General features: G+C 37.9%; 2 protein-coding genes across 4 annotated transcripts; one reads left to right on the top strand and one right to left on the bottom strand.

Moving 5' to 3' along the window:
- Positions 1–6,625: 6,625 nt before the first annotated feature.
- On the bottom strand, positions 6,626–12,396 carry lg6h4orf33 (linkage group 6 C4orf33 homolog). Of its 3 annotated transcripts, XM_063476873.1 has the most exons (7): positions 12,081–12,259; positions 11,818–11,968; positions 11,544–11,737; positions 9,115–9,175; positions 8,964–9,015; positions 8,685–8,884; positions 6,626–7,283 (listed from the first exon to the last, which is right to left on the bottom strand). In XM_063476873.1, the coding sequence occupies exons 2-7, from the start codon at positions 11,880–11,882 to the stop codon at positions 7,187–7,189; spliced, it is 669 nt and encodes a 222-aa protein (XP_063332943.1). In that variant the 5' UTR covers positions 11,883–11,968; positions 12,081–12,259; the 3' UTR covers positions 6,626–7,186. The 3 variants fall into 3 exon arrangements, with proteins under 3 accessions (XP_063332943.1, XP_063332944.1, XP_063332945.1); XM_063476874.1 differs by lacking the exons at positions 11,818–11,968; positions 12,081–12,259 and adding an exon at positions 12,276–12,396; XM_063476875.1 differs by lacking the exon at positions 11,818–11,968 and having other exon boundaries at positions 12,081–12,258.
- Positions 12,397–12,423: 27 nt separating this feature from the next.
- sclt1 (sodium channel and clathrin linker 1) lies at positions 12,424–27,335 on the top strand. Its single transcript, XM_063476872.1, has 22 exons — positions 12,424–12,490; positions 12,904–12,951; positions 13,185–13,252; positions 14,430–14,482; positions 14,627–14,699; positions 14,965–15,020; positions 15,240–15,375; positions 17,274–17,396; positions 17,585–17,650; positions 18,383–18,453; positions 18,926–19,016; positions 20,373–20,464; positions 20,671–20,848; positions 21,001–21,099; positions 23,265–23,336; positions 23,473–23,547; positions 23,689–23,831; positions 23,945–24,137; positions 24,567–24,763; positions 26,261–26,339; positions 26,912–27,007; positions 27,177–27,335. Exons 2-22 carry the CDS (start codon positions 12,918–12,920, stop codon positions 27,234–27,236), a joined length of 2,055 nt encoding a protein of 684 aa, XP_063332942.1. The 5' UTR covers positions 12,424–12,490; positions 12,904–12,917; the 3' UTR covers positions 27,237–27,335.
- The last annotated feature ends 614 nt before the right edge of the window (positions 27,336–27,949 follow it).

Raw genomic sequence — 27,949 nt, 5'->3', positions numbered from 1 at the left:
TTGCCCTCTATTTCTCTCTCCAGCACAATTTCTTTGTCTTAGATGAGTTTTGTGTTCCTTTCATCTCTTTCCCATTTTTTCTTTCTGTGCTGTTTATGCTTTTTCCCTTTCAACTCCCTTACTTTAGGTTATTCTGTACCACCTCTTTGTATATCCTCGCTCCCTCTGCTGCACTTCAGCTTGTAGTACTCCAATCAAATTCTGATCACATCTTTATATCAAAGATGCCAACCCTCCAGGAGGCACTGCTTTCATGTGATGAAACTTGCTTATAATCCTTTCAAAGCTGTAAAGCCGAGGCTGAATATTAACATTCCACATTATTGACCTTCTTCTTACACAACACTCCTTTGTCAGTTTTCCTAGTTGGAATGTACTTACTGTTCTTAGTGTATCAACTACAAGCTTCAGAGCAGAAATAACTAAATTTATCATTTCCATATTAGGTCAACAGTTGAATTTCACATAGTGAAAAGTGCACATTATCATTATATTAAGATTTCAGCATTTTCCAGATTCCATGATATAATCCATATATCCATCCTGCTGTGTCTCTAAATACAAGAGTCAACTTTGATAATGTAATTTCAGTATGAAATGATATCAATAGCTTAGGCCACCTGCCTTCTGATATTGTATTTAAAGCTGTCAAGGATGCAGCTCCACAAAGTATGCAAGGTATTGAGTGACTGTCTTTTGTTTTTATTCAGTGTGCTTTCTGTGATGCTATAAGATTATGTATTTATTTAGACTTTGCTCTTCTTTTCACTAAGTCTCAACGATCCAAGATAAACCTAACATTATCCTTTGTCCAGATTGTGGATGTTGCGTCAGCAGCTCCATCAGTTTGCCCAGGACTAAAGGGAAAATTCCCCACATCACCATTTTGTTGCTGACACATACTACATAACATTTGATAATATGCACAACTGTCACTTTATGCTACATACTCAGATGTGGCATCAGCATTCATGAACTTTTTTAAAGATCGGCATTGTTGTGAACTTACAGTTGATGGCACAAATTGTTTTGGGAAACTGTCACATATTGACTTTTGTCTTGTGAGCATTAGTGATTCTGAGAGTCAGATGCTGTCATCTTTAATATTCAGTATTTTGGGGGGGTTTTGTTTTCTACATAAAATATACCATCCTTGAGGGGGAGGAGCCGACCGATCTGCCCAATGTTTGTGCTGCAGCATGACAACAAACCCAAGCATGTAGCCAGAGTCACAAAAGAACATCTTTAGCCACAATAAAAACAAGGAGCCCTGCAACAGATGGTAGGCCACTCACAGATCCCTGATCTCAACATTATAGAGTCAGTATGGGATAACCAGAAGAGACGGAAGACAGCTTGAGGGTAATTTTCTGGGAACACAGATGTGGGCTGAATGTTGCCTGGATTGTCCTTGCGTAATACATATACTGATTTGAAGCGAGCTAGTAGAATTATCTTAACTTCTGAAATGTTTTGCATGGCAAAGAGTTGTGGATTTAACATCAGGAATAACAAGCAAAAGATTACAATACATTTTGTATTGTACAGAGCGTTACCCAGAACAGTTTGTTTTGGACTTTGCTGTTCCCTCTGAATTTAAATTATGTGTTAGTATTCTCTTATGCTGCAGCTAGTCACTGTTCAAAAGCAGGTCAATGTTCAGCAAAATGTATTACATATTAGTGTCTTGGGTTGCAATAAAAAGAATTGCTCCACTTCTTATCTACTGATTGTGTATGTGCATCAGTTTATCTGGTGGATCTTGAAATGTCGCCAATTCCAGTGTAGTAAGAGGCAATTAGGGCATCTTAGTAAAGTTGTCACTAAGAAATCTACTTTCTTCTGTTGACTGATCTGCCTAACGATACTGGAAGAATTAATTGAGTCAGTGGAGATAAATGGCTCTGCACTGACCATCAAGTGACTTTCAAACCATTGATTTGTCCCTTATCTTGGCTAATAAGATGCTGTTGCTGGCAATGGTTATTCAGACCTAAGCCACTTTGTGTTACCTTTTGTCATGAGAAGTTTCTCTTTTATGGAGCAATGTGACTGTACTGGTGTTTATCAAGCTTGAAGTGATAAAAATTGTTATAGAGTAGGATTTGATGCCTTACTGGGATACTATTTGATTTCCAAGTAGCCAAATGTCTGCTGTACAAAAGGCCTAAATAACGATTTAAACACCTATATGTTAATTGATCTTTCTTTCTTTCTTGGATAATATTGTTTTTATTTGTGTTTTCCAATTTTATAATCTTTCCTAGGAACACTACGTGCTTGACAAAGGTATAAATACTATATAAAATGACACATTTAGAAAAGGTGGATATTTCTAAAGAAAGTTTAAGTGCTCATGAAGGTGAAAAATTAAATATAGTACAGTGAGGAGCTTTCAGTGGTTGAAAAGCATAAAGAAGTAAAAGTGACATTCAAATACAATAAGTGAAGGTTTCCCTTCTGCACTTTGTGTTCGAAGACACTCATTTAAATTATAAACTTCATTACTTTCCTCTATGGTGCATTTCATTTAAGAGGTGAGGTGCAGGTGCTGAATTGATGGAATGCACTGAAAGACATTTCAGCATTTTATCTTTTCATAATGCAGCAGAGGCAGCCATGACACCTAACCCAGATAAATACTATAATTATCAGTTCTGCCTCTCACCGCTCACCCGTCTGCCTATCGTCTGTCATATCCATCATGCCTACACAAACACATGCATGCACACAGGGTTTTGATGTGTCAAATCTGTATCAATCACGGCAAGTCAAAGTGAGATTTAGTGCAGCATCCTGCTGGGGTAACCACACTGTGGGAGAGTCCATATTAAACTGTCAGCTGAAGTGGGCCAGATTGTGTTAGGCCAGTCTATCCATTCATCTGCGCTAATGGTTTTTTATGCCTCCATCCATTTCATGAATGGAAGGGTGGTGAGGAGAGAGGAGGACAGGTCCCTGGAGACGAACAGAGGTGAGGAGTATAGGGAATGAAGAAAAATTGAAAAGTTGGAAAAAAGAAAGCGACTAAATGATTATATAAATAATAGAGATGTGAACAAAAGCATAGCAGAGGAAAAAAGCAATCACAGACATGGCGTATATAGAAAAAATATTTGGGTAAGCTTTGACACATAATGAAATAAGGTAATTTTGTTCACTATATGCAATTAACTACGTTCTTATTTCAACATTTGCCACTGTTTTAAATGAGCAAGCTCACAGCTTCTTTTTTAATAGCAATATGGACAAAACAAGGGCTAATGAAATGAAACTGGATGCCATGTACAACAGCTAGCAGAAGCTCTACTAACAAGGCTGTATGGTAATGAGCTTGAGGAGGTGAAAACACACATGCATGAGTGGACACACCCACCCCTCCTCACGCACAGATACACATTACCTCAGCAAGCTCTCATTTTGCAATGACCACTTTTAAGAGTTTGTTGCTATGGCAACACCGTGATTTATTTCCCAATTAAGAGTTAGTGAACTTGTTCGCTTACAACCGCTAATATCACTGCACATAAATTACCTTCAATGCAGTCTATTTCCTATTAAAAACAAAGCAACATCACTATCTTGCATCCTCTAAACGAGCAAACTTCTGTACAAAGAGTTTGCTTTCTTGTGAGTTTATTGTACAGAAACAAATATTCTATAATAATTTTGTGCTACTTCTAATTGGCAATTATTGTGTTTGCAAAAAAAAGGATGAAATTCAGCACGTTTCACATCCAGTAACAATTTTTTTCATCCATCTAACTAAAAATGAAGATAAACAATATATGGATGGATGAGAGGTTCAGTAGGCAGGTGGGAATGTAATGGAATCAATTAGGCAAACAGTTGTGATTTATATTCTGTGTTGATAACAAAGAAAGCTTAATCTAGTTTATCTTGCCTCCGTACTGCTATCATTTATTTTTCATGTTTATGATGATAACATATAAATCCTTCTTCCTTTTCATGAAAAAGTGAGCACCGGTGCCTGTCTCTCTGTTTCTCCGTGTCAATGGAGAAACTGCAGGAGTAACTGTTCTTACTATTCTTAATACAGACTGCAAAATGTAAATGCACATATCAGTATGACTATATAAAAACAAAGAGAATGACAATGAATTTCTATGTGTCATCATGTTAGCATGAACAATCTATGGATCTGTAATGGAAAAAAGACCCTTGCTTGCTTAAGATTGCAAATAACATTCTTCTGTAATGAAACCCCTCTGTTCCTCGTTCTATTTTCTATTTCCCTCATTCTCTCCCACTCTTATCCCTCCTCACTGCAGTGTTCTTGAGAAGTAGAACTTGTCTGGCCCTCATTAATGTCCTTGGCATTCGCTTGGCTTTGCATCTCTCTCCCCAGCCTCTTACAGCTTCATCCCACATTCTAGCCATGCCATCCTTGTAGCCGCAACACTAGCAGGCTTCAACTGCAATTAGTACTTATGTCATCACACATTCACAAGCACACACACACACCGTAGAAGCATTTAGGTCGAGATATTTTTTGTGTGCACTTCCACCCTTTCCATTCTTTAACCCTGCAGCCCTCTCAGTAATGATGGACTTGTTGGACAATAATTAGACTGAGTTAATAAGCATTCAGCTGGTCCAGGAAAACAAGGGGATGCCGTGTTCCCTTCCATTAATGCTTTATTATAGGCCTATCTACTTTAAACTCAATGGAAGACTGACACTATGTAGCACCAGTGGGGTATTATCTTATTTTATGACAGGTTTATCATTGGCTGTTGTTGAAAGAATGCGGAAAGGGTTGCTTGCTGTTTAGGCATAATAGTACTGTGGTGATTAGGTAAGATAAAGTTCCTCATGAACACTGATCAAAGTTTGCTTTTCTTTGTGTGATGTGGTGTACTGGAAGCCAGCCATAAAAGGAATGTGTACTGCACAGTGTTGATAAGTTCTATCGCTCTGTACAATCTGATACTGTTTGTGGCATTAGCTTGCAAAGGCTACAAATTGTCACAGTATCTTATTAGCTGCAGTATGGCTCTTTCTTTTGGACCCCTATCACAGAATTCGGAAAACTAGGCAAAGTCATTACCGTTTTCACTTTTTCAATCTCTCGCTCTTTTCATGTTCTGAGATCACTCCTTTATCCTTCACATTCTATTTTTCATCACAACTTTATCCTCATTCATACCCTCAAACACTCTTTAAACTTGAGGAAATGAGACCCACGTCTTTTGGAGACAAAAAAAAAATGAAGTAGGTCTGGGGTGATCACCAGAAAGTTTTTGACACGAAAAAATCACCCTTAAGCTGGTGTTGAATGTTTTAGAGCGAGCTGGTCTCTTATTCTGAGGGGGATAAGACAGCTCCCGTGTCTGCTTGTCTGCCGGGGCTTTGGAGGTAGAGGAACGGCAGCTACCTCTTTTGCTCTCCCCTCTCATCTCTTCACACTAATTAGAGAGAACTGGTTTTAAATCTTAGTGTGGACACACATCCTCGCCCTGCACACAGGTAGGTGCGCGTAGTCATGTGTATTCATCAAAGCTTTTCTGAAAGAGCATGTTTTTGTCAAAATGCATTAAAAAACATATTTTAGGTCAACATTTTATTTGTGAGACATGTTCATGCATAGTGTGACCATTCTGTGTGTATGTGTGTACTCGTGAATATTGTTCAGTGTGGTGGCAAATCACCGCAGGCGATGATAAGGATGAGGCTTAAGAGGTGGGCTCTCCAGGCCTAATCACTGCACCCATTTCAAAGACGAGGATGCCAATTAAAACTGATAGGGCTCAATATAGGCTTTTGGGCTGCCACAGTGAAGAGCAACACTGCCAACATGAAAATCAATCCCCCCCCATCTATGGGTTAGGAGATGAGGTTAGCCAGTCAGTGATCTGAAAGGAGTCTCTGATAAATATGCGGGCTCTATAAGGAGCTGCAGTGGGGGCAAGAGGAACTGACTTGGGGGTCATGGAGAGAACACAGAGATTTGTAAGTCCCCAATCACCGTTTGTGTGTGTCAGTGTATGTCGGAGATCTGAAGGTCTGTGATCTCCACTTCAGAAAGTGGGTGGAAAAGTGAGTTAGGGGGTCTTTGATATATATATACTCACTGACACTTTTTAAGTACAGGTACAGATGCATATCTAATGCAACCCTATACAAAGTAAATTCTTCTGTACTTAATAAATAGTAAGTAATAATATAATAATATTTCACCCTTTCTTGTGTTTTGATATGGTGAAAAAACATGATCTTTATAATATTAATGCAAACAGTAGTAGAGTTGACAGTGAAGCAAAAAAAGTGGAAGAAGCTTTGGTTTCACAGGTGTACCTAATAATGTGGCTAGTGAGTGTATATATGAGAGTAATAAATTCATCAGCTATTAATTATGAATATTTATCTGCCACTAAGATCCATATCATACAGCCGTTTTATGTAAGAAGGGAACTGGGTATTCATATTGGTAAAGTTACTGGAGCAGTTTAAAGTTTTGGGAAGAAGTCAGAAATTAAACCATCTAGCCACATAAATGGCATCTATACATGAGGACGACATTGATCTTCATATCTAACCCTCAGGCAAAAGGTGAAAAAGATTATATCACAAAATGTCAGATAATTATTTTAATATACAGACATGGGAATGAAACATAATCAAACATCAGACATAAAATTAAAGTGACATCAATCACAGAAAAAGGACAGCAGCAGTATGTAAAAATATGTCATTATAAAGGACATTAATCATAGTAATGGAATAAAAATAAAGACAAACCCAAAAGAATGCACATTTTCTTTTTTCTTTTTTTAATATCAGTGTCTCAACATTTAGGGTTTAGAATCACGAGGAATTGCAAGGAATTATCTCACTGAAGTCAAACACTTAAGCTGTGCGCTTTCCTCCACTGTACAAGTGTTGTAGGTCACGCTCTGCTCAGGCAATTTGTGGTAACGTCCAATATCTTGCAGTGAATGTTTGTGTGCTTGCACAGATGTGTGTGAAGACTAACGCAATCTGACAAGCTGATAACATATTTCATGTCATATCGTTTGACATCATTAACTAATAAAGATTGATTGCCCTTTGTTTCCTGTCAGAGAGTGTTTATCCTATTGCCCTGCTGCTGTTTTAGAGGATTTTTGTGGATATGTGTCTGCAAGAATGAAACAGGCAAAGAGAAGGAGTGTTTCTGAGAAGCTTAAGGCTTTCCAAGCCATAGATCAGATGGTGGTTGGACCCAACCCTCTCCCATGATGCTCTGCAGGCGAAAATCTTTGAAATACTCTAGCCGGTGGCTAGAAGACAGAAAGACAAATTTAATATATTATGCATAAAGTAGTGAAATACACATTTATATACATGTAATTTGAAATGACAAAGTTGACTAATGTGACTCTAAAAGGTACAGATTGTGGATTGGACCTAAGTACCATTTGATCTACACCTGTTTTACAACTTAAAGGTGCAGTATGCAAAATCTCATCACTAGACGTCAGTAGACTGCAGTTTCCTGTTTCCTTACCCCTCCCAATTCAAGTGCATTATTTATGTTTGCTGTAGGACAAACATGTTTTACTCAGCCGAGAGAGATCAGAAAATTTAATTTGTTTTTGCACGCACAATATTTTAAAATATTTAAATATTTATTTAAGCAATAAATCAGAAAAAAAAAGAAATTTGCCAAATATTTTTGCAGTATTTTAGGTTTTTAAAACCCAAGATACCTCAAAAATTATGGCTGCAGACTACCGTTTAATAGTTTTGAGTGTAGGCTGTCAGTCTGCTGTTTACCTCAGTTTTCAATATGCTGAGTGTCCTAGTCTATTTAACCTGGTGGAGGCTGTAAAACTTTGTGAAAGGAGTGTTATATGAGTCAGTGAACTTTCAGTGAACTTTTCTCTTGATAAGTGGTGCTGTTGTTGCCAGTTAGCTGCTGTAACCGGCATTAGTGAAACTTGCTTTGAAGTGGATCAAACATTGTTGGACAGATATCAAATAAACTGTCATACAATGTGAGAATGTAATCAACCGGGAAAGCATAGTTTTTAGAGCCTACATTAGGTTGATTAATATTAGCTTATAAGGAGAATAACCAGAATAAATACGCATGTTTATGCATGTTTTGTGTGTTAGAGCGCTGATTTCAGTTTGTGAAATGAGACTTTAGTTGAGGAGAAAAACAATGAGGTGGAAATGAGGGAGGAGAGAACAGTGGTGAAGAAGGCAGATGAAGAGGAGGAGAAAGCGATAATGAAAATATACATTTGCAAATGTTAAATAGTCCTATGCAATTTGAAAAAGCTATTTATGACATTTGAATTAATAGTAATACCACGAATATGGACAACCTCTAGCCACGTATATAAAATGTTATTAGGTGGAACGGCGATTTCTATCTTGGCTGCTGTTTTCAAGATGTTGCCATGGCTTCCATAAACTGGCGGCCTCTGCTATTTATTTTTTATGTATTTTATGAATATTTTAATGAATTAGTGTAAAATTCTTTTTTCTTTTAAATTTCCTACAAAATGACTTACTGTACCTTTAAAAGAATATACAAAAAAGGTGTGATTTTGCACATGAACCTCTTTTTTCTCAGTTGCAAAATGTCTCAGTGCCTCACGACAAATGACAAAATGTCTGTGCACATGACCTATGGCACATCAAACTTCACTTGTAGAAGTCAGCATACTCACAAGTTAGGCATTTGTCCTTCGGCTATCTCCTCCTTGGGGATGGGATAAAGAGCCTCATATATACGATTCTCTCCTGAGCCGTGGATCGCGTAGGAGTTCATCTTGTTGACATTGGGAGGGAAGTATGTCCAAGGGATGAGAGCCTCACCTGTCCATCTGTCTCCTGTGATCTTGGTGTTAAATACCATGGGAAGCTGTTGCTGGAGAGAGAAATCAAAAATGTAAGAAATATCCCACAAACCCCAAAAAAGCCTACGAATACCTCCATACGCAGCCTACCAGGAATGCTTGGCCGGCTCCTGACAGTAGCAATATCAGATGTTGTCCATGTCTAAAGTAAAAACACAAGGAAGACGTGTCATTGTTCAACTGTGTATAAACATATGGCTATATATACATGGGCAGAGCAAGAGCTCAGCTTGGTACTCACGGACAAAACTCCACCTCCAGGTAATTTTCTGTAGTACTATCAAGGAAGAAGGTCTCTACAACTGATGAGATAAGGAAAAATGAAGATAAGACTTTTAATCTCACATTAATAAACTGCTTTAACTGTGTTATTAACCTTATCAGCACTTATTTTGGAAAAAAAAGACAAAAGTAATAATTAAATTATTCAGGTCATTCATTTTTGACTTGGACTTTAACAGTAACATGCAAAAATAACAATTACATAAACTTTTAAATACAATTATGTGAGCAGCACACTCACTAACCTAGAAGCATGCTCTTTATCTACCTAGATCATAATGGGGTTGGTTTCCAATCTATTAAGTAACATTAATGAGACCAAATATGTGGGGCTCATTAAACGGAAATCGAACTTACTTGAGGTCAATTAGAACCAATTGTTATTACTCAGCCTCATTGTGAGGTTTAATTGCTGTGTCGCCATAATAATGATAATGCAGTTACTGTAATGATCCCATAAACAGACAGTCTCTAGTCTCTTCAGCCACAGTAGACTTTATTCATATTATTTCAGCTTGCCAAAGGGCCTAAAATTGCATCCTAGGGACTAAATTACATAATCATAACTGATGGTTCCGTAACTACGGCTACAACAAGCATGGGGACCATAAAAGTAACACATGTACAATACTACAATCTATTACAATAAGCCATAAATGTGACCTTTTTAAAGATAATGAATTTCCGTTGGAATCAGCCTTATGAAGTCTGGAGCTTGTCGGTTATATAATTGCTGTTTCTCATTTGTTAATTATAAGCATTTAAAAGAATTGTGCTACAATTAGGGAAATGTCTCTGAAATATTACACTTCAGCTAGCAGCTGGTTAGCTTTTGTATATAGTAGTTTAATATGAGATGGGCCAAATGGGAACAGATTAAACAAATAAAACATAACATATTAATTTGTGAGTTTTAGAGGCGCTGGTGAGCAGGTTTGTTTTCCAAACTGAGGTTAAAGAAAATAAGATAACAGTTTCATGGGACTAGCTTCATGTTGTATAGGTATATATGAAACTCGTCAATATTCTAATTTAATATAATATGAATAAGCATACTGTGCATACATATATATATATATATATATATATATATATATATATATATATATATAACAGACTGCATTTTCCTGTCAATAACAAACATTTAAAAACAGTTGAAATTATGAAACCCAATTAAGCGATTAAAAGGGGATTCTATTTTACATTAATAATTTGCAAATGGGGCTACCTTTGACACATAAACAAATTAAGGGCGTAAGGCTAAAGGTATTTTATAACATATATATATTTTATAATAGGGCTGGGTATCGTCACTGATTTCTATAACTGTTTCAATTCCGATTCACAAGGTCCCGATTCGATTCAATTTTGACTCATTAAGAAATATTATAATTCTGATCATTTATCAGTACATATCCATATTTTTATATCTATGTAGGCAATAAAAGCAAAGCTGACACTTGTGAGACTTCATCAGAGGTGTAAGAATCACAGCAGATGCCTTTGTGTCAAAGTAACTGAGGATAAAACACAGAAAAACATGAAGGAGATTTTCATGGAGTGGCTTTTTATAGCAGATAACCGCCTTAAAACTATTCTGCAGTAGAACAAAAATGGAAGAAAACCACAAATCAGCATATGAACATTACCTGATGCTGTTGAGGTGAAGCAGAGCAAAGTTACAGAGGTTTTATTAGAGACAGAGCTAAGCGTTTTGTAATGTATTGACAGCAGGTCTTGTCAGGGGTCATTTTTAAAAGAAAAAAAAAAACAGTGGCCGACGGTAAACAACGATAGACTGATGTGTAATAAGCAAGCGAATAATTCAGAAAATAGAGATCTTTGATGGTAAACTGTTCTTAAAGTACACTGAGAGAGAGAGCTGTGCACGAAGTGTAATTTTATTGTGGTGGAAACAAAACAACCAAGGTAAGATATTTTTCAAACGTGAAGCATAGTTTTGATCTTCTTTTGCTGCTGGTTCAGTGAATTTCGGTTGGAGTGACGAAACCGACAGCTTCAAAATCTGTGAGATGTCGACTTTCAGCACCCGACGACATGTCTGTGTAGGCGAACCGACGGTCGCGCTTTGTGTTTACATCTTTATGCAGAATCTTTTTACTGGCTCTTTTAACCGTTTGCTGTTTTACCTGTTTGGCGGTTGTTGAAATAGTTTTGTGAGCTTTAAGCTGACATTCTGGCATCTTTGATAAAATATATTTATATTTAAAAATTCAGGATATCATGAATTCATATCACATTATTCGAACTAAAATCGATTTGTTTGTTTGTTTGGTTGGTTGGTTTTTTTGCACGGATTAAACCCCTAAAAGCTTGTGTTAAAAGAATGGTTGCATAGCTATAGAAGCAACAGACCAATCTACCCACCTTCATAATTCCACAGTCCAGGGAAGGCCTGGCTTGGGGGCCCTGCAGGAGCAGCCGGGTCATTGAAGAATGGACCAGACACCTCCACCTTCAGGCCTCCTAACCCAGGAGAGAAGGTGATTTTGAGGGGGTCATGATTCACAGGGTTGCTGTCCCAAGTGTGTTCGATGTCAAACTGCATTTGCGTGCGAGGACTGAAAGAAAGAAAATCACTCAGTCTTAAAATCTGCTGTGTGAGCAGCGACACAGGGAACAAAGAAGCTACAAAACTTACAGAGATTCACAGCATAGCAGAATGTGGATAAGTGTTACAAACTGCAGTCCACGAGTCACCCCCATGTTGTCAAATGTTTTGTTTTCACTGGCTAGAGGACAAGAGTGCTCCGAGTGCGTGTGTAATTTCTTTAAATACTCTGCGTTTCACCCTTTAAGCAGTTTGTTATCAAATTGTGTTAGTGTCAAACAGAATTATGTTATCAGTAACAAGACAGTAAAATCATCTTCCTGATAAAGCAAACGTCCGACGATTACACTTACTTGATAAGATCTGAGATTAAAACGACAAGCAGAGGACGATATTTTCCAACTCTATGCTGTTTACGTTTTCATGAATTATGTGGTTACATCTGTATGGAAATGTCTATCCAGCAATTTTTAAACCACTATTTTTGACACATTCTGACGAACTAGAAACCATAATCTCTTTTCACGTGATGACGTTATATATCATACCTTAACAAACAACCGAATTCAAACTGTTATATATGCAGAGTTGGCATTATTGACTTCCAAATGTATTCTACATCTGCTTCCTGGTTTTTATTTTTTTAAAAGGAACATCCTTTCGCGTTTCTTGTACAGACGGAATGACTTTACGGTTGCACAGCTTCTTTTCCATTGGTCCCCGTTTGTTTACTTCAAAACAAGAGGCGGAAACGAGGATTGAAGTAAAAACCTCTATTATGAATTTACAATTTTAATGTGATACATTTGCGTATTTTTTAAGCGCATCCTGTCTCGGAAAATGTGTTTGGTGTTTTGTTAAAGAGATCAAAACGCTGAGTTGTTTTGATGAGCTTAGCCGAGATTGATCAGCTGCTTTAGCTAACACGAGCTGCACAAATTTACTACAGGTAGCTAGCTAGCTTGTAGTTAACGTTTCTAGCGGCTTTGTGTCATCTTTACCTGAATTAGTACATTCTTAAAAGACAGTTTTCTCTTCGTGTTCCGAAACGTTAACTTGAAAAAAACAACAACACCTAGATTAGTGATGCCAGGTTTGACAGGCTTTAAGTGTTCGTCTTTAGTTTTGGGGGTGGTGGTCGTTTTTGCCAGTGCAAATACGTTTGCTTCTCTTTAGACGACACCGTAAGCATGGAGGCAGAGCTGGAGTTTTTGCGTGATCAAGGTGAGACGAAACCTGGAGACTACATACATATTTTTCTGTTACACCCTCTAGTCCATCAGTTTTTGCCACCATTCTATGTTAATGTCTTTTTTAAGCCATAGGTGGTCCCTGTATAAAAATCAAATCAATTATATGGCGTGCATTTTTTGGATGTTTACAGTCTTCTGCTTGTGATAATCACGAGAACATCTATGCTTTTTTGTGTAAGTGTCCTCGTTTTTGTGTCATTTCAGTCCGCAGGCTAAATTCTGCTCTCAGCCAGTATCAGTATGGGCACGGTGCTCTGTCCACATCTTCTCAGGTACAAAGACATAAGATAAGATAAAATGGGATATGATAACTCTTTATTGTCATTGCACAGTCATACTTAGTACTATAGTACAATGAAATTGGAAACTGTCCCGTGCCGGCATTAAGCACAGCACAACACAACACAGTAGACTTCAAAGTGGATTTTGTAAAAGTGCCAAAAAAGTATGACTTAATAAATTAAGGAATGAATGTTTATTGCACATTATTGAACCCCCCCCCCCCCCCAAAAAAAAAAAAAAAAAAAAGATCGCCAATCAGGTCAGCTGTTAGCATTGATTAGGGCTATTGCCCTGTTGTAAAAGCTGTCCTTGAGTCTGTTTTTTCTGTGGCCTCAGCAACCTGAATCTCCTGCCAGATGGCAGCAGCTTAAACACCCGGTGTCCTGGGTGTGTGCGATCCCATAGGATGCTGCGTTCCCTCTTGAGGCAGCAAGTGCTGGACAAGTCCTTCAGGAATGGAAGAGGATGTCCAGTGATTTTTGGGGCCATATTAATGACCCTTTGAAGTGTCTTTTTGTGTGCTATGGTGCAGCTAGAGAACCATACAGAGATGCAGTAGGTCACCACACTTTGAATGGAGCAACTGTAGAAGATGATCAGCAGCTCCCACTTCAGGTCCAGTTTTCTGACGATTCTCAGAAAATGGAGATGCTGCTGGGCCTGCTTTATAACCTCCGAGGTGTTTGAGGTCCATTGGAGGTCTGTGTCTATGTGCACACCCAGGAACTTGAAGCTGGATACCATTTCCACGCATTCCCCATTGATACTGATGGGCTGCAGCTCAGACTTCCTTCTTCTAAAGTTGACTATAGCTGTTTTGTTTTGGTGGTATTGAGGCCCATATTGTTGTCCGCACACCAGTCCGACAGCCTCTGAAATTCAGCTCTTTATGCTGTCTCATTGCCCCCAGAGATGTGCCCCACCACGGTGGTATCATCTGTGAACTTAATTACTGCATTGTCTGGGTGGGTACTGACAAGGTCATGTGTGTGTACAGTAGAGGGATCTTCAACTTAAAAACTTATGCTAGTTTAGCTCATCTAAAATTAATCAAGTATTTGGCATCTTCAATAAAAAAAATTCTGATTGGTTTTTTTTAAGAAACTAAGTTTTTGATATAATTAACTACTGTTAGCCCTCACCCCTTACATGCCTTATCTTTGGTAGGTTGAAGAGGAAAGACGCGCTGAGTCTCCTGTGCCCTGGATCTCAGATAGAGGGTCAGTTCATCAGTTTCATACCACTTTGTAGACACGTTAGAGACACACAGCATTCACTGGAGATTCAGCAAGACAGAGTTATGGTGAACACAAATTTAAAAAAAAAATCCCCCAGTACTGAAACATCATTTGTCTGTTTTGCAGTATAATGGCTCCTCTGATAGCTGAGTATGATCGGCACATGGAAGAAATGACTGAACAGCTGCAGAGATATCAGGTAAATCAACAAAACAACATACTGAAATAATAAAACATCCTTCATCTGAAATGTTCGAATACACAGGCGTGTGGTGGTGGGTGCTTGATGAAGTGATGTGATTTATAGATTTAAGTCCTTGAAATCTATTAAACTGATAATTCAGAAGCCAAAGACTTTGATAGAGGTAGCTGGGAAATAAATATCTTAATCCTGAGATTTCTTGGTCATCTGATGCATTAAATATGTCGGGATGTTATCAATGACTCTCAGTGTTCACGTACAGACACAGATGACAGATGTCAAATTGAAGTTGGAGAGGGTTGTCAAGGAAAATGAAAGGTAAAAAAAATATAAATCCACTCATGTTAATATATACAGAAGTTGGTTGCATGACAAATGTACTAATATTGTCAATAAGTTAAACCTGTCATAAGATATGGCATTATTCAGTATTGTGTGTGAATTTGTTAAATTCTTAAAACTGTGCATGCTGTTAATGTATTTATTTATTTATTTATTTTTGTGACATAACATCTTAAGTCTGAATACTTCTTCCAGGCTTCATGCAGAGCTGAGGGAGTCTGTTGAGAAGCAGCTTCATGCCCTGCCCACAGCTTCAGGAGTAGAGGGCAGCACATTGGAAGAAGATGCGGTCATCAAAAATCTCCAAGAACAGGTCCAGCTGTCTGAACAGGTCTGCATAAATGTCCGTTTGATATGTCTAAACATTTGTAGATTAAGACACACTTTTTTTCTTCCTTTTTTATGTAAGAAACACATCGTGTGTGGGGCCTTTCTAGCCTGCGTGTATATCCATCAGCCTGGAGTTTGAAGTCACACATCCATAGGTCTTTTCTGCACTCTACTGTTCTTAAACACCAGAAATTAGAAGCTGACAGAGTTTTTCAGCGCTCTTAAATTTCTACATGTGTTTTCCAAAACTTAAAAGCAAGCACATGGTGTTAAGAAATGCCAATAAATTGTAAGGAAGGAATTCATATTTAACTTTAGAAAAGGGTATCATCCTAAACTGTAAAGTGTATTAATCTACATTTGCAACTCACTCAACCCTAAACATTTGTAGAATTCTTGCTATAAAAAGGAAAGAATTTAGAAAATTCATCCTAACTGTGTTACAGAAGTTTATTTAGTTGCATCGTACTTGCTGTTTCTTCTATTTTTCAGTCCATTTCAGCTTGATGTGGCTTAAATCTGTACTGACCTTGTGTCATTAGAAAGCCTCCTTGTAGGTCTTTGCTTCAAAGGCATTATCTTGCTATAAACTGAATCTATGACTATCCAACCTGTCTTCCTTTAATACCTGACTTTTTCGCTTTATCCTGATAGGATTTGACAGTACTGCTTATCAGAGTAGGGCGTAGTCTTAATAATGTATCCAAGGTTGTAGTAACACAGTTTGGTCCAGTAAGGTTAATTGTGATAATTTAAGTTCGTTTCTGCATGAAAGCTGTAAGTTAACAAATTCCTTAATTCCTGAAATTTTTTTGGGTGACCATCCCCCCGGGTCCAAGTGTAGCCTAATTTGCAGTGTGGTTGTAAGCAATCTAAGATCAAAAGAAACAACATTTTTAGAGCTACAATGTTTAGTTGATTGTTTGATTAAATGCTAAATGGGAAGTTAATCCGCACCAATTTGCAGGTATCCCTAAAAAACCCATACTTCTTAGCTGATGCTTTTTCAGCGTCAGGGTTTGCCAGTTTTTTTGCCTACTGTATGAGAGCTACCCAGATGTATTAGGGGTTTTTGTCTGTTCATTCACTGACCAACTAAAAGCCATAGTCGCCTCGGATACAGGTTACACTAAATATTCAGGTGATCGACTTAAAAATGTAATGTTATAACAATAATAAAGCTTCTTCTTTTTCTTTTTTTTGTTAAGTAGCACTCAGAATAAATTTTTAATGTTTGTGAAGCTGAAATGTATTAATGGGTATGTTTATTTTGTATGGACACTAAAACCGCAACAGGGCCTTGGCTAAGCTGAAGTGCAGCTGGAATTTAGCTGGATGCTGTGAACATTCATCGTGACTGGAAGTTAGATCAGACGATCAATATTATTTTGATCTCTGTGGATTCAGTGGAGAGCACAAGGAAACAGCCACTGGCTTTGTCAGAATTGCTTTCTGACAGTTAAACATTTGTACCGTCTGTGTATGATTTATTTTTTTTTTATTTTTTTTTTACATATGCAACATTGGGAAATGATACATAATTCTTTTTGAGTAGTGAGTTCACACGTTTGCACTAATAACTGAAGACAGCAAAGCCTTTCCCAGCGGCTCCACACACTCTTATAATGAAGCTGTCATTTTTGCACTTTTTAATAATTCTGAACAAAACCCAGGTCATTTTTTGGATTCAGTGGTGATTTGTTATCCCGCTAACAAGATGCAACACACGTTATTTAGAAACCATTAGTCGTCTTTGAGGGAGAAGAGTTGTTTTTTGTGTCTGGAGTAATGATGTCTTGTGAATGCAGAAAGATGTTTGGTATTCTTCTTCCAACTACTAGTAAGAAAGTTAACTGTGTGTTAAAATGTGGGTGGATATTGTTTGCTGTATGTGTTCAGGAGCGGATGCAGGCCATGGAACTGTGGCAGACCACAGCCCAGGAGCTGGACCGCCTCCAGCAGGTCTACCAGAAGACAATCTCTGAAGGACAAATCCATGACTCCCAGAGACAGCAGCTGAAGGTTCAGTATTCCGAAATGAAAATGCAAAGCCAGAACTTGATTAGAACAATAACCTCTCACCACTAGATGGCGCTGTTATCATTGTAATCAAGTTAATTAGAGCACTTTGGCCTTAGTTAATGTGAGATATAAGGATGAGGTAATTACTGTTAGTTAACTTGACATGAATGCCCCTTTTTTCATCACAGGATCAGCTTGTTCACTTTCAGCAGCACACATACAAACTCCAAGCGGCCAATCAGAAACTGGAATCGGTAAGTGACGGTTAATTAAAAGTGTGTTAAATTGCTGCCTCCCAATTAGCCACGGTATTGAAATGTTATGCACTTCTCTGAAATTGACCCTGCTCTAATAATTAATCTTTTAACTAAGCGAATTGGTTTTCTAAATCACTCCTGTAGTCACCCAGAACTGTCAGGCTGTATAATTGACTGTCAGCTCACCTGGTAATCCTCTAACTAGATTCTTTTTAAGTCGTACTCTCTGCTCTCCCTCTGTCGCTCTCTCTCTATCCTACCTACAGTCACAGATAATTCAGCACTAGGGATTATTTATTTATTTAGAGACACGACTGACCTGTATTTGGGCTTAACCTTGCTCGGAGATTAAGGAGTACAAAATATTGTGGATATTGTTATTCACACAAAAACTTACGAATGCACATACACACACGCCAGGTGCTTGGTCACAATACACTGTATAAAGAGATTGTATAGTAATACTATATCCCTCTAATGCATTTTTAATGGGAAGGCATGCTTTAGGCTCTCCCCCCTCTGACTGTTCATGCAAGCAGCCTGTTTCTTTCACAGCATGGAGAGTGACTGGCTTTGTAGTAGTCACTGACAGAGACACCTCGGGGTTTAATGTAAAAGGACACTGAAAAATGTATTAGAGACAAGGTTGATTTGGATGTTGTTAATGTTGGAGCTGTGTTTGCAATCATGCCACACAAATGGCAGTCGTGTCTCTCTTGCCACACACAGACAAACCAGCAGTTCCTGAAGACAGTGACAGAGCAGAGCACGGAGATGGAGGAGCTACACAGCCAGCTCAGGTAACAGGCTACTGGCTGCCATCAGAGGTCATGTTCTGTTAGTGTGTAACTACTACACAACATGCTGCACTGGACTGAAAATCACCTTCTCCCATGTCCTGTAACTTTGTGTAAATTGAAGTTGTTTCATAAATGGAGGTTATATTTTAGGAAGAGCAGTGTGAAGTAAAAGTCTCAAAGTGTCCCATAACACGACATCTCTACCCCTGAGTTCTTTTAAGTCTTAAAGTTTAAATGTATGTTTTAAGCTGTGAGCTTGATATTTGCCAAAAAGACATCTTTTCAACTGACATTTAGCAAAAATGAAGAAAATGAGGGTTTTTTGTTTTGTTTTGTCTTGTTTTTTTTTAATTGTCAAAATATATTTTTCAGTTTCAGTAATCCAGACAGGCTGCTATAAATTCTAGATGACAGTTAGTCTGCTATTTAATTTGTGTTTTTTCTTTTTTCTCCTTTCTCTGTCCTTATGTAGGCAAGCCAAAGCTGAATTGAGGACAGCCACAGCCAAAGTGGATGAAATGACCAAGCTGTTGCAGAATCTCCAGGAACAGATGCAGAGACGGGTTAGAAAAAAAGAAAATATAAATACATATATTTGCCTAATTCATGAATATTCATGAAAAAAGACCAATAGTTTACTTGTTTCAGGAGCATGAAAGGACTCTTGATTTGTTCAGTTATAGTTGAGATGCTGAAAATATTGCCCTTTGCATAGTTTTTGTTTTTTTGCTTAATCCCTCAAACTAAAGCTGGAATTCTGCAATTTTCCTTTTTTTTCAACATATAAATGTAAGTTGGCCGAAAAAATGTCAGCCTATCTATCTGTTTTAATAATCAGAAATTGGATTCCTGCATCCTTACAACTCTATTTTGATAGACAGATGCAGTTATGGCTCTACATTTAGACTGTGTATCTTTGCTTTGATTTTAAATTTTAAATCAAACGCTGCAGACTTTCAGCTTTAATTCAAGGCTTTTAAAAAAAGTACTGCAATAACTGTTTGAACTGAATTACTGACAATTTTATATATAGTTGCACAAACGTCTTTTCCCTGATTATTACATGAAAAGATAAGTTAATTCCAACTGTTGAACTTGAAGAATAACATCTAACCAAGTCAAGAGGATTCTCAAAGAGGTACATAGGCATGTCACTGTCAAAGTCTATGATCAAGCGGAAGACGGTAAATACAGAGGGTTTACAATAAGCTGCAGACAACTGGTTACACTAAAATATAGGAAGCCCACATTAGTCTAAGAAAACATTTAAAAGAGCCTGCTAGGTTCTGAAAATAATGTTTAGACAGATGAAACTAAGATTAACTTGTGCCAGAATGATGGAAGAGTAAAGTATGACGAAGGGAATAAAAACACCTCATAAGCAGAAGCATCTCTCAAACACCGTGGAAACTAGATCACAAGTGAGTTAGGGATGGTGTTGTTGCTGATACAGTGTTGAATGTACAGAGAAATCCTCTTTCTGGATCGTGCTTCACTGTGCTAATGGATAATGATACAAAGCATACTGCGAAAGTAACAAAAATTGAGTGTTCTTCAATGGCCTAGTCAGTCACTTGATCTCAACCCAACAAAGTTACTGATGAAAAAACTAAAAACAGAAAATAACACAAACTGAAGGCAGCTGCAGCAAGGACCTAGCAGAGCATCTCAAGGGAGGAAATGCAGCATTTGATAATGTCCATGGATATTGACTGCAGATGGTCATTAACTGCAAATGATTTTCATTCAAGTACTAAAAAAAACTCCAGTTTTTTTATTTAAAATTGTTAGTTTATCCAATGACTTTACTAAAGTGTAATTCAGTCACATCTTGATCTTTTTGGATGGAGGCAAAATTCCAAAAAAAAAGGTGTCCTTGTCCCAAACCTCTGGACCTAACTGTATGCATATGTGTTTAGGAAGAGGACATGGCTGAAGCACGGGGCCGTGAACACGCAGCAGACAGACGACTGCAGCAGCTTCAGGCAGCCTTGAGCCAGCTGGAGACCAGGTCAGCCCATGTTAAACTGTTGGCTTTCACTTGCTGGCTGTCAGCTAAGATGGAACAGTGGTTGAGATTAGGAAAGCACTGCCAGCGTATTGATCTAATAGAAAGTCATGGAATTTTACATCAGTGCTTCAGTGTTTATGGGGTCAAGCAGTAGTTTTCTGACTTTCTTTCTGCTGCTGGGTATTGTTTCTTTTCTGCCATCGCAGGCTAAAAGCTGCATCACAGGAGGCAGAGGCAGTTCGCAGAGAACAAACTGTGTGGGAGCGAAAGGTGGGGGAACTCCAGGCACGTTACACCACTCTCCAAGAGGAGAAGTATGAAGCCCTGTCCAAAGTTCGAGAGAGCGTTCAAGTGGCCGAAGAAGCCACATTGCACAAAGACCAGGTAAATGCATTTACTTTGGATCTTTCAGTGTTTTATCGCGTTCGTTTTAAATGGCAGAGTCGTCTTTTTGACATATCCGACTGCATTTTCTAAATAGTTTTCAGATCTCTCCTCAATTGCCTATCTGTATCTGCCTTTACTTTTCACTTCAGGCCCTGTTAAGAGAGAAGCAGAAGACGGAAGAGCTGGAAAAGACAAAGGAAGCAATCAAGCAGTTGATCTATGATGCTGCAGTCCGCACCAAGAAAGAGGTACACGGTTACTAAATGGCCAAATGAATGCTTCTCCTAAAAATACACTCATGTAATTTGATTCGTGTGTGACTAAAGTCTGCTTTGAAGCAAGTCGCATCATTACTTAAAAGCAATAGATGACATCAGGGTATTTGCTGCCAAATCTGTATGCTTTCTTTCGAAAATGGCAATTCTGAAAATTACAGAAACCAAAGTTTTTGATTCATAATTAGTTTTACAAGGAGAAGTGCAACCTCCAACTGTACCTTGTGCTTAGCCATACTTTTTTTTTTAACATATGAGGCACTAAGCTGAAAGCAAAGCCCTGCTCTTTACCCTGTGTAACCCTGGAGACATGGTGATTAATGCTCTGTTAATGGATCTTTTTCATCAAGGCCTTCAACTGTTTAATCCTATTAATGTAGAATGGTATGACTGAAGCACTGGCTGTCATCTTAGTCTCTTGCTGGCCCTCAACATGGGATGATATTCTAGAGATTAAATGTTGATGCTTTTAGACTTTTTCCAAATCATGGGGCTTTGCCTATATCATGCCTTTGCTTACCTAGCTTACAGGTAATTTTGTCATTGAAGACAGTTTAAGTTTAAATATTTTAGTCAAAGTGGGTCAATGTTTTTTGTTTTTTTTACCTTAATCTACCCTGTCCCTCATTCTCATTTAAGGCAGTTCAGTCTTAAGATAAGGTCATGTAATGAAGAATTACTTACAGTTGAGAGTCAGACCTCAGACTTACCTGAGGACATAAGAGCCACTCGAACTGATAAGTGTGAGGAAAGAAATTTTCAAAAATGGAGGCCAGAGATTACACTTAAACTGTATTCATAGTCAGCTTGCATGTGCTCTGTTTTTTGGCAGTTTGCAGTATTATTTTTATGTGTCTTTAATATGCAAGTGCATTATATACTTGCATCAGGAAGGATGTATATGTAGGTGACACAAAGAAATGTCCATAGTTTCAGGTTTTTTGATTATCTAGTGAAGAATATCAGTTTAACAAAAGCAAACAGGTAACACAAATGTAAACAATGGCCTGATGGTCCTTTAAATGTCTGTGAAGAAGGAAATGCTTTTGATAAATTTCACTTTAACTTTCTCACTTAACATTTTGATGGGAATGGCATTTGTATTTAATACTTTTAGTGACTTGTCAGGAAGTAAGGCTGTGATGACTTAGCAAATTTTTTAAGTCATCCAGTCAAGTGATCGGAGCTTATGAGCTGTCTGTCTGTCCTTCCACAATGGAAAGGAATCCTTACTCTTTCAAGAGTATTGGTCAGATTGTAGTGAAACTTATCAATCATCACTTAATGGGTCTTCACCCCCCATTGCGCTCAGGGTCACTTTTATTATTTATTTTTTTAATTTTTGAATTGTTATGGATTGTGAGCCAGATGAGATGCTATATCACTGATGTTCAGGTTACCAGCAACACTACTGTGTCTGGTAGCCAGTCTCTCTGTATGTTATCATGGCAAAATGTAGTCTTTGAAGCATCTACTTTAGCAATAAATGCCACAAGGACATTTTTGAGGACGACATATTTTTCAAGGTAGCTGCGTCCAAGAACTCACTATGTCCAAGAACTCTCCTTTGTAGCTGCTGTGATTGCAAGGCAAGATTTAGCATATATTCACTGAACTACAAGGAAAGCACATAATATCATAGCAGCGCCAACACTATAAAGTGTAATTAAGAATTTGCAGCGATTGCTCCATTTTTGGTTGCTATAGTTATTGTTTTTTCTGTTTGTTTTATGACCTTTGTCTCATTGTTATCTGTTGTTTCATATATACATAAATCAAGTCAGTAAATACATCACTATGTTGCTGCTTGATGTTTATTTTCATCTTGACTTTTTATGGTTTCAATCTTCAGCAAATCTAGTTTGATTTCAGTGTACTAATTTATATGACTTTATTGTTCACGCATTGCCACTTCTTCCTTAAGTTACCAAATGTGCTATTGAAAAGTTAAAATAGGGGTAGTCAAAGCAAAAGTCTAAACACAGACTGCTTTTCCTTACTTATATCTGCACTTAACTCAGATGGTTAAGTTCAGGAGTTAAGCCTTTTTGTGACCATTAAAAGTCGGTCTAAGGGGAAGGAAAAGCAAAGAAGCTAAACTCCCCATATTTGAGCTTTATGGCTTTATCTTTTAACAGGTGGAAAATGTTCGCAAACAGTGCAATGTTCAAATCCACCGTATGGCAGAGGAGCTGTCTGCACTGCAGCTGGTAAGAAATTGTCCAACTAAGAGGGCAAACTCATTTCAAAATCACCATAAATCCTTTTATAGCGTCTACCTGTCCACTCATTTCTGTCTCCTACCAACATTTTTTCCTGTGTCCTCTTCTTTCCGACTCTGTCTAGGAGTGTTCAGATAAAGAGTCTCAGATTGAAAGGTCCCTGCGAGAGAGAAAAGCTGTAGAGGAGGAACTGGAGAAGGTATCTGAATTTATCAGGGGGAATGCAAGAAAGACACTGCAAAAAGTTGTTCCAGTGTTTTGATAATGTTTGATTATGTGGTTTTGTGAATGTGCTGAGGCACTGCTGATCATTTTAATAGTCTGCTGTGTTTCGTGTCAGGTATATAAGGAGGGCAGGGCAGAGCCAGAGTTCAGGAAGATTGATGCCCTTCATCAGAGGTGTCTAGATGCTGAGAGGCAGAGGGAAGACATAAGTCTCACTCTGCAAAGCACGCAGAACAAACTTAAAAAGATGGAGATGGAGTAAGTGCACTATAGGTTTGCTCTTCGTTATTTGATCCGTAAGTATTCTGCACATCAGGTTTATTGCTCTGCTTTTACTTTGCTCATTATTTCTTCCAATCTTTTACCCGTAGGTATAGCGAGGAGCTGTCACGATGCCAGGAAGAAGTGCGACGCCTGCAGAGCTCTCTGGCTTCAGCCCGCAATGACTGCATCGATGTCAGCGAGGAGCGGCTGCAACTGCAGCAGGAGAACTTTCAGCTCCGCAAGGAGATGGATGAGTTGCGCAAAGCCACCCTGCAAGTCCAGAATAAGGCCAAGCAACAGGTAAATGGGAAGGATGGGAATCGATAATGATTAATAATCCAAATTTGGGAAATTTGGGCTTCCTATGGGTCTTGGAGTTCCCATAATGCATTCTAATAATAACGATAACAAATTGCAACCCTGCCTAATAAATGACCGCATTTAAGAATAAAAAATCAAGAGTTAATTAATTAAAAGTTTTTCAAGCCTCATGACATTGTCTGGGATAATTTCTGAGGTATGTGTAAAATCTGTGAAATGGTCCTTTAAATAAAGTGGAATAATAAAGTGTTATATTTTTGATTAACTGCTGAAAAGCCTTTGTCAGTAGTAGGATAGCTAGATATATAGCATAAAACAGGGTTTACACACAAGTGATAATGTACCATTACATAATTTATTTGACCATTTAAAAAGAATTTGAAACTTTATATAACCTCATCCCCTCAGGTTTCTAAGTTGGAGCAAGAGTACAGCTTAAAGGAGCAAGAACTGGATGCACGAGTGAGGGAGCTGGAGGAAAGCAGTCGAAGTTCTAGCGCTGATCTCACTCGACTTCTTACAGCTCAGCAGAAAAGTACACAGCGATGGAAGGAAGAGGCCAAGAACCTGGTCCATGCATTTGAGACTAAAATCACGACCCTTAAGTAAGACTTTTGAAATTGTATTTTTAAGATTACTAATGCAAGGACAGAAGGGCACAAAAATAAATGTGCTTTTAAACTAAAGGATTACAACTTCACAACTTAAATGCCAGATGACTTACAAGAAAAAATGACTTTGTACAGGACTCTGTCCAGTCCTGTACAAAACAAAGTACACTCTTATTGATTCAATAGGAAATAAAAGGGAAATAGCAGCCACGTGCTGGTTGTCAAGTACACTTGATTAACTGATCAGCAAGTGTGACCACCTATATAAAAGCAGACGTTTGGTCAGGTTGGTGGTCAGGTGTGCCTTAACATAATATAACAGTCTTCCAAGGAGTGGATGCCTTGGCAAGTTCACCTGAGCTCAAACCATCAGAAAAATTGGAATATAAAAAAAAAAGAAGAAATAAAAAGTAACACAAGAGCTACAGCTCAAACTCTGCAGGCCCTAGTTAGAATGGCACATGTTAAAGTTCATGAGAATATAATTAGAAATAGAATGAAAAAGTAGTGCTTGTTTGTAAAGATTGCCAGAAGAAAGCCTCTTCTGTGGACACTTCTAGGACTGTGTATTCCTGTGAAACCTTTTTTCACATGACTAACTTACAAACTCTTCTACACTGACAACTGTGAGTGTGACTTGACTGGGTAATTACTATGTGCTTGTGCACCTCAGGAGTTGTTGCCTGACACTCTTTCCTTCCTCACACAAAACTAAAGTGATTAGTTCCCATAATGCTTTAGGGTGTTGAGGTATATTACCTATATTTGTTTACATTTTAGCATGGTTCTATGAAAATTAGGTATTCTTCCACTTTTATATAGATGTACTGACATCTGTTACAGAATTCCTGTGTCACTAACATTTTAAAAGATATTTGCAAGCAACTATTTGATAAATAGCAGTAAATCAGCTTAAAACGTGAGAGAAACAAACACAGGTGTAACATCCTGTGAGGCATAGGTCATGCTGAATTTAAAACAATGTGCATTCTTTGTGTTCAGCATTGGCAGAGTTATGACTCAGATGGGAGCTTGAGTACCTTAATTGCTTCCATGAACTGTAGGTCATTGCTGGTGCCGCTATTGACCACGCTGATAAATGGGCCAAATGGGCAGGTCGAAACTCAATAACTGAGCTAAAGTTGGTTTCGAAACATCGGTGTGCAGCTGACCCTTTCACCTTACACAGCATACTTTGCCTGTATCTCTGGCTGCTTCTGGTGTAGAAAAATTTGAAACAGTGGGTTGTTTTAAAAAATGGAAAAGAATGAAATTGGAAAAAGAAATATTTAATACAGCAGTCTATAAAATGAAATAAAAACTTTTAATTAAATGTAAAGAAATATTCTCAGTCTGACACTTTACAGTTTTATCTGTAACAGTGAAACAAAGTTTAAGTAACAGATGCATTTCAATAGCAGCTGAAACAAAAGTTGACTTGGCCCTCACTGACAGATGGTTGGACTCGTCTTTTTAAAATGTTCATTTCAGGGCAGAGCTGAATCGACAGAAGCAGCGTTCACGTGAGCTGGAGGCGCAGCTTCAAACTGACCATGACACAATTTCTGAGGTTTGAGCGACACACAAACACACACTAGAGATTATTGTAAGAGAAAAATGAAACTGGCCATTTCTCAAATAATTCTTGTATTATATGTGAATGACTTTTTCTTTAAGCCTGTTAATAGGTGTTAGCCTCTGCAGATGTCAGGCCTTCGCAGCAGCTAAGAAAAATGTCAGCGCTCTTTAACAACTCAGTGATTCTAGAAGTTCTAGGAGTTTATGTTGTAGAAGTTGCTTTCATCTTATGAGCTCAAACCTAATGTTTGAGAGCAGTTTTTCTCACATAATACACAGATGCAGCAAGAATAATTTAAAGAATGTACCATGAACTGAAACAGCTTGGGTTTGTTCAGAAACAAATGAATTGCACTGATGTTGTCAAGATTTTGCATATTTTTAAAATGCAAAGCTTGCATCTGTGAACAGCAGCCTGAAAACAAGTATGTCTGCGGTAATGGAAAATGATAATTCCACCATATGTTCCTTGGTACTTTAGTACTTAAAAAAAAGCAAAAGGTTTAACACTGAGACATTTGTGTTTTACTCCATGTGTAACTAATTGATACATGTTTTGTGCAGTATGAGAAGCAGCTAGCGGAGTATCAAGAGAAGACTAGTCGTCTCCAGAGACGGCTGACGCAAGCGGAACAAAGGGCAACTACTGCTTCACAGCAGGTATGGGTAACTAATCTAGTGTGCTGGTCCCTGTGATGGGCTGCCATTGTGAGAGTCGTGCTAGGAGAAATATGTATTTTTACTATCCCTTTGTTGTCTGATTGAATACCGATATTATTTGTGGTTGTGCTCGTTTCATTTTACTTTTTGTTTTGTTTTTTTCTAATAGCTGAATAGGTTGCAATCTCAGCGAAGAAAAACAGCCTCGGTGGATCTAGAGCATGTCTAATGTGGTACAAGAAAGCACTGCTTTCATGTTTTCCATTCTTTTTGTGTACCAATGCTATATGAAAAAAGAATTTTTCATTTTGTTATAAAAAATAAAACTAATTTCAAATAATCTTTTTTTGTGTGGGTGTGGCGGATTTATTAATACTTACATTTTTATGTCTTAAAATGGCTTTGGTCATGTGTTAAAGTTTTGATACTTTAATATTGAGGCCTTTTTTTCCTCAGATTTGACTCATTTTTTTAATACATATCGTTTTTATGTTCCACTATTTAAATAAAAAATGTAGCGCTTTCTTCAAAATAACTTCCTGGATGTGTTTCAAGATGGGTACCGAGTAGCAAAAGTTGTTTATAGAAGGACTTTGGTGGCGCCACAGGCTGTATGTAAAGTGATCAGATCCCATTTCAGTTCAGTTTAATTTATATAGCACCAAATCACAACAGTCCCACGAGGCGCTTCATATTGTAGGCATAAATGTAAGAAACCATACATTTTATGGTTTTATGCAGTAGTCTTTGTGCACTTGTGTGTTTCCTTTGTCTTCTACAATAAGGGTTAGCTGTTATATCAGTTGCTCCCCTGTCCATCAATTATAGGGACATGCCCAGAGATTTGCCAAACCTCAGCTGTGAGAAATTAATATACCGACAAAGATTACTGATTGATTGAATGAAATGTCCAGTCCCAAATTGTCTTCATGGGCTCACAAG

This window comes from Pelmatolapia mariae, linkage group LG6 (genome assembly GCF_036321145.2).
Source record: "Pelmatolapia mariae isolate MD_Pm_ZW linkage group LG6, Pm_UMD_F_2, whole genome shotgun sequence".
NCBI classification, from domain to species: Eukaryota; Metazoa; Chordata; class Actinopteri; order Cichliformes; family Cichlidae; genus Pelmatolapia; species Pelmatolapia mariae.
This window is presented reverse-complemented; position numbering and strand designations above follow the sequence as displayed.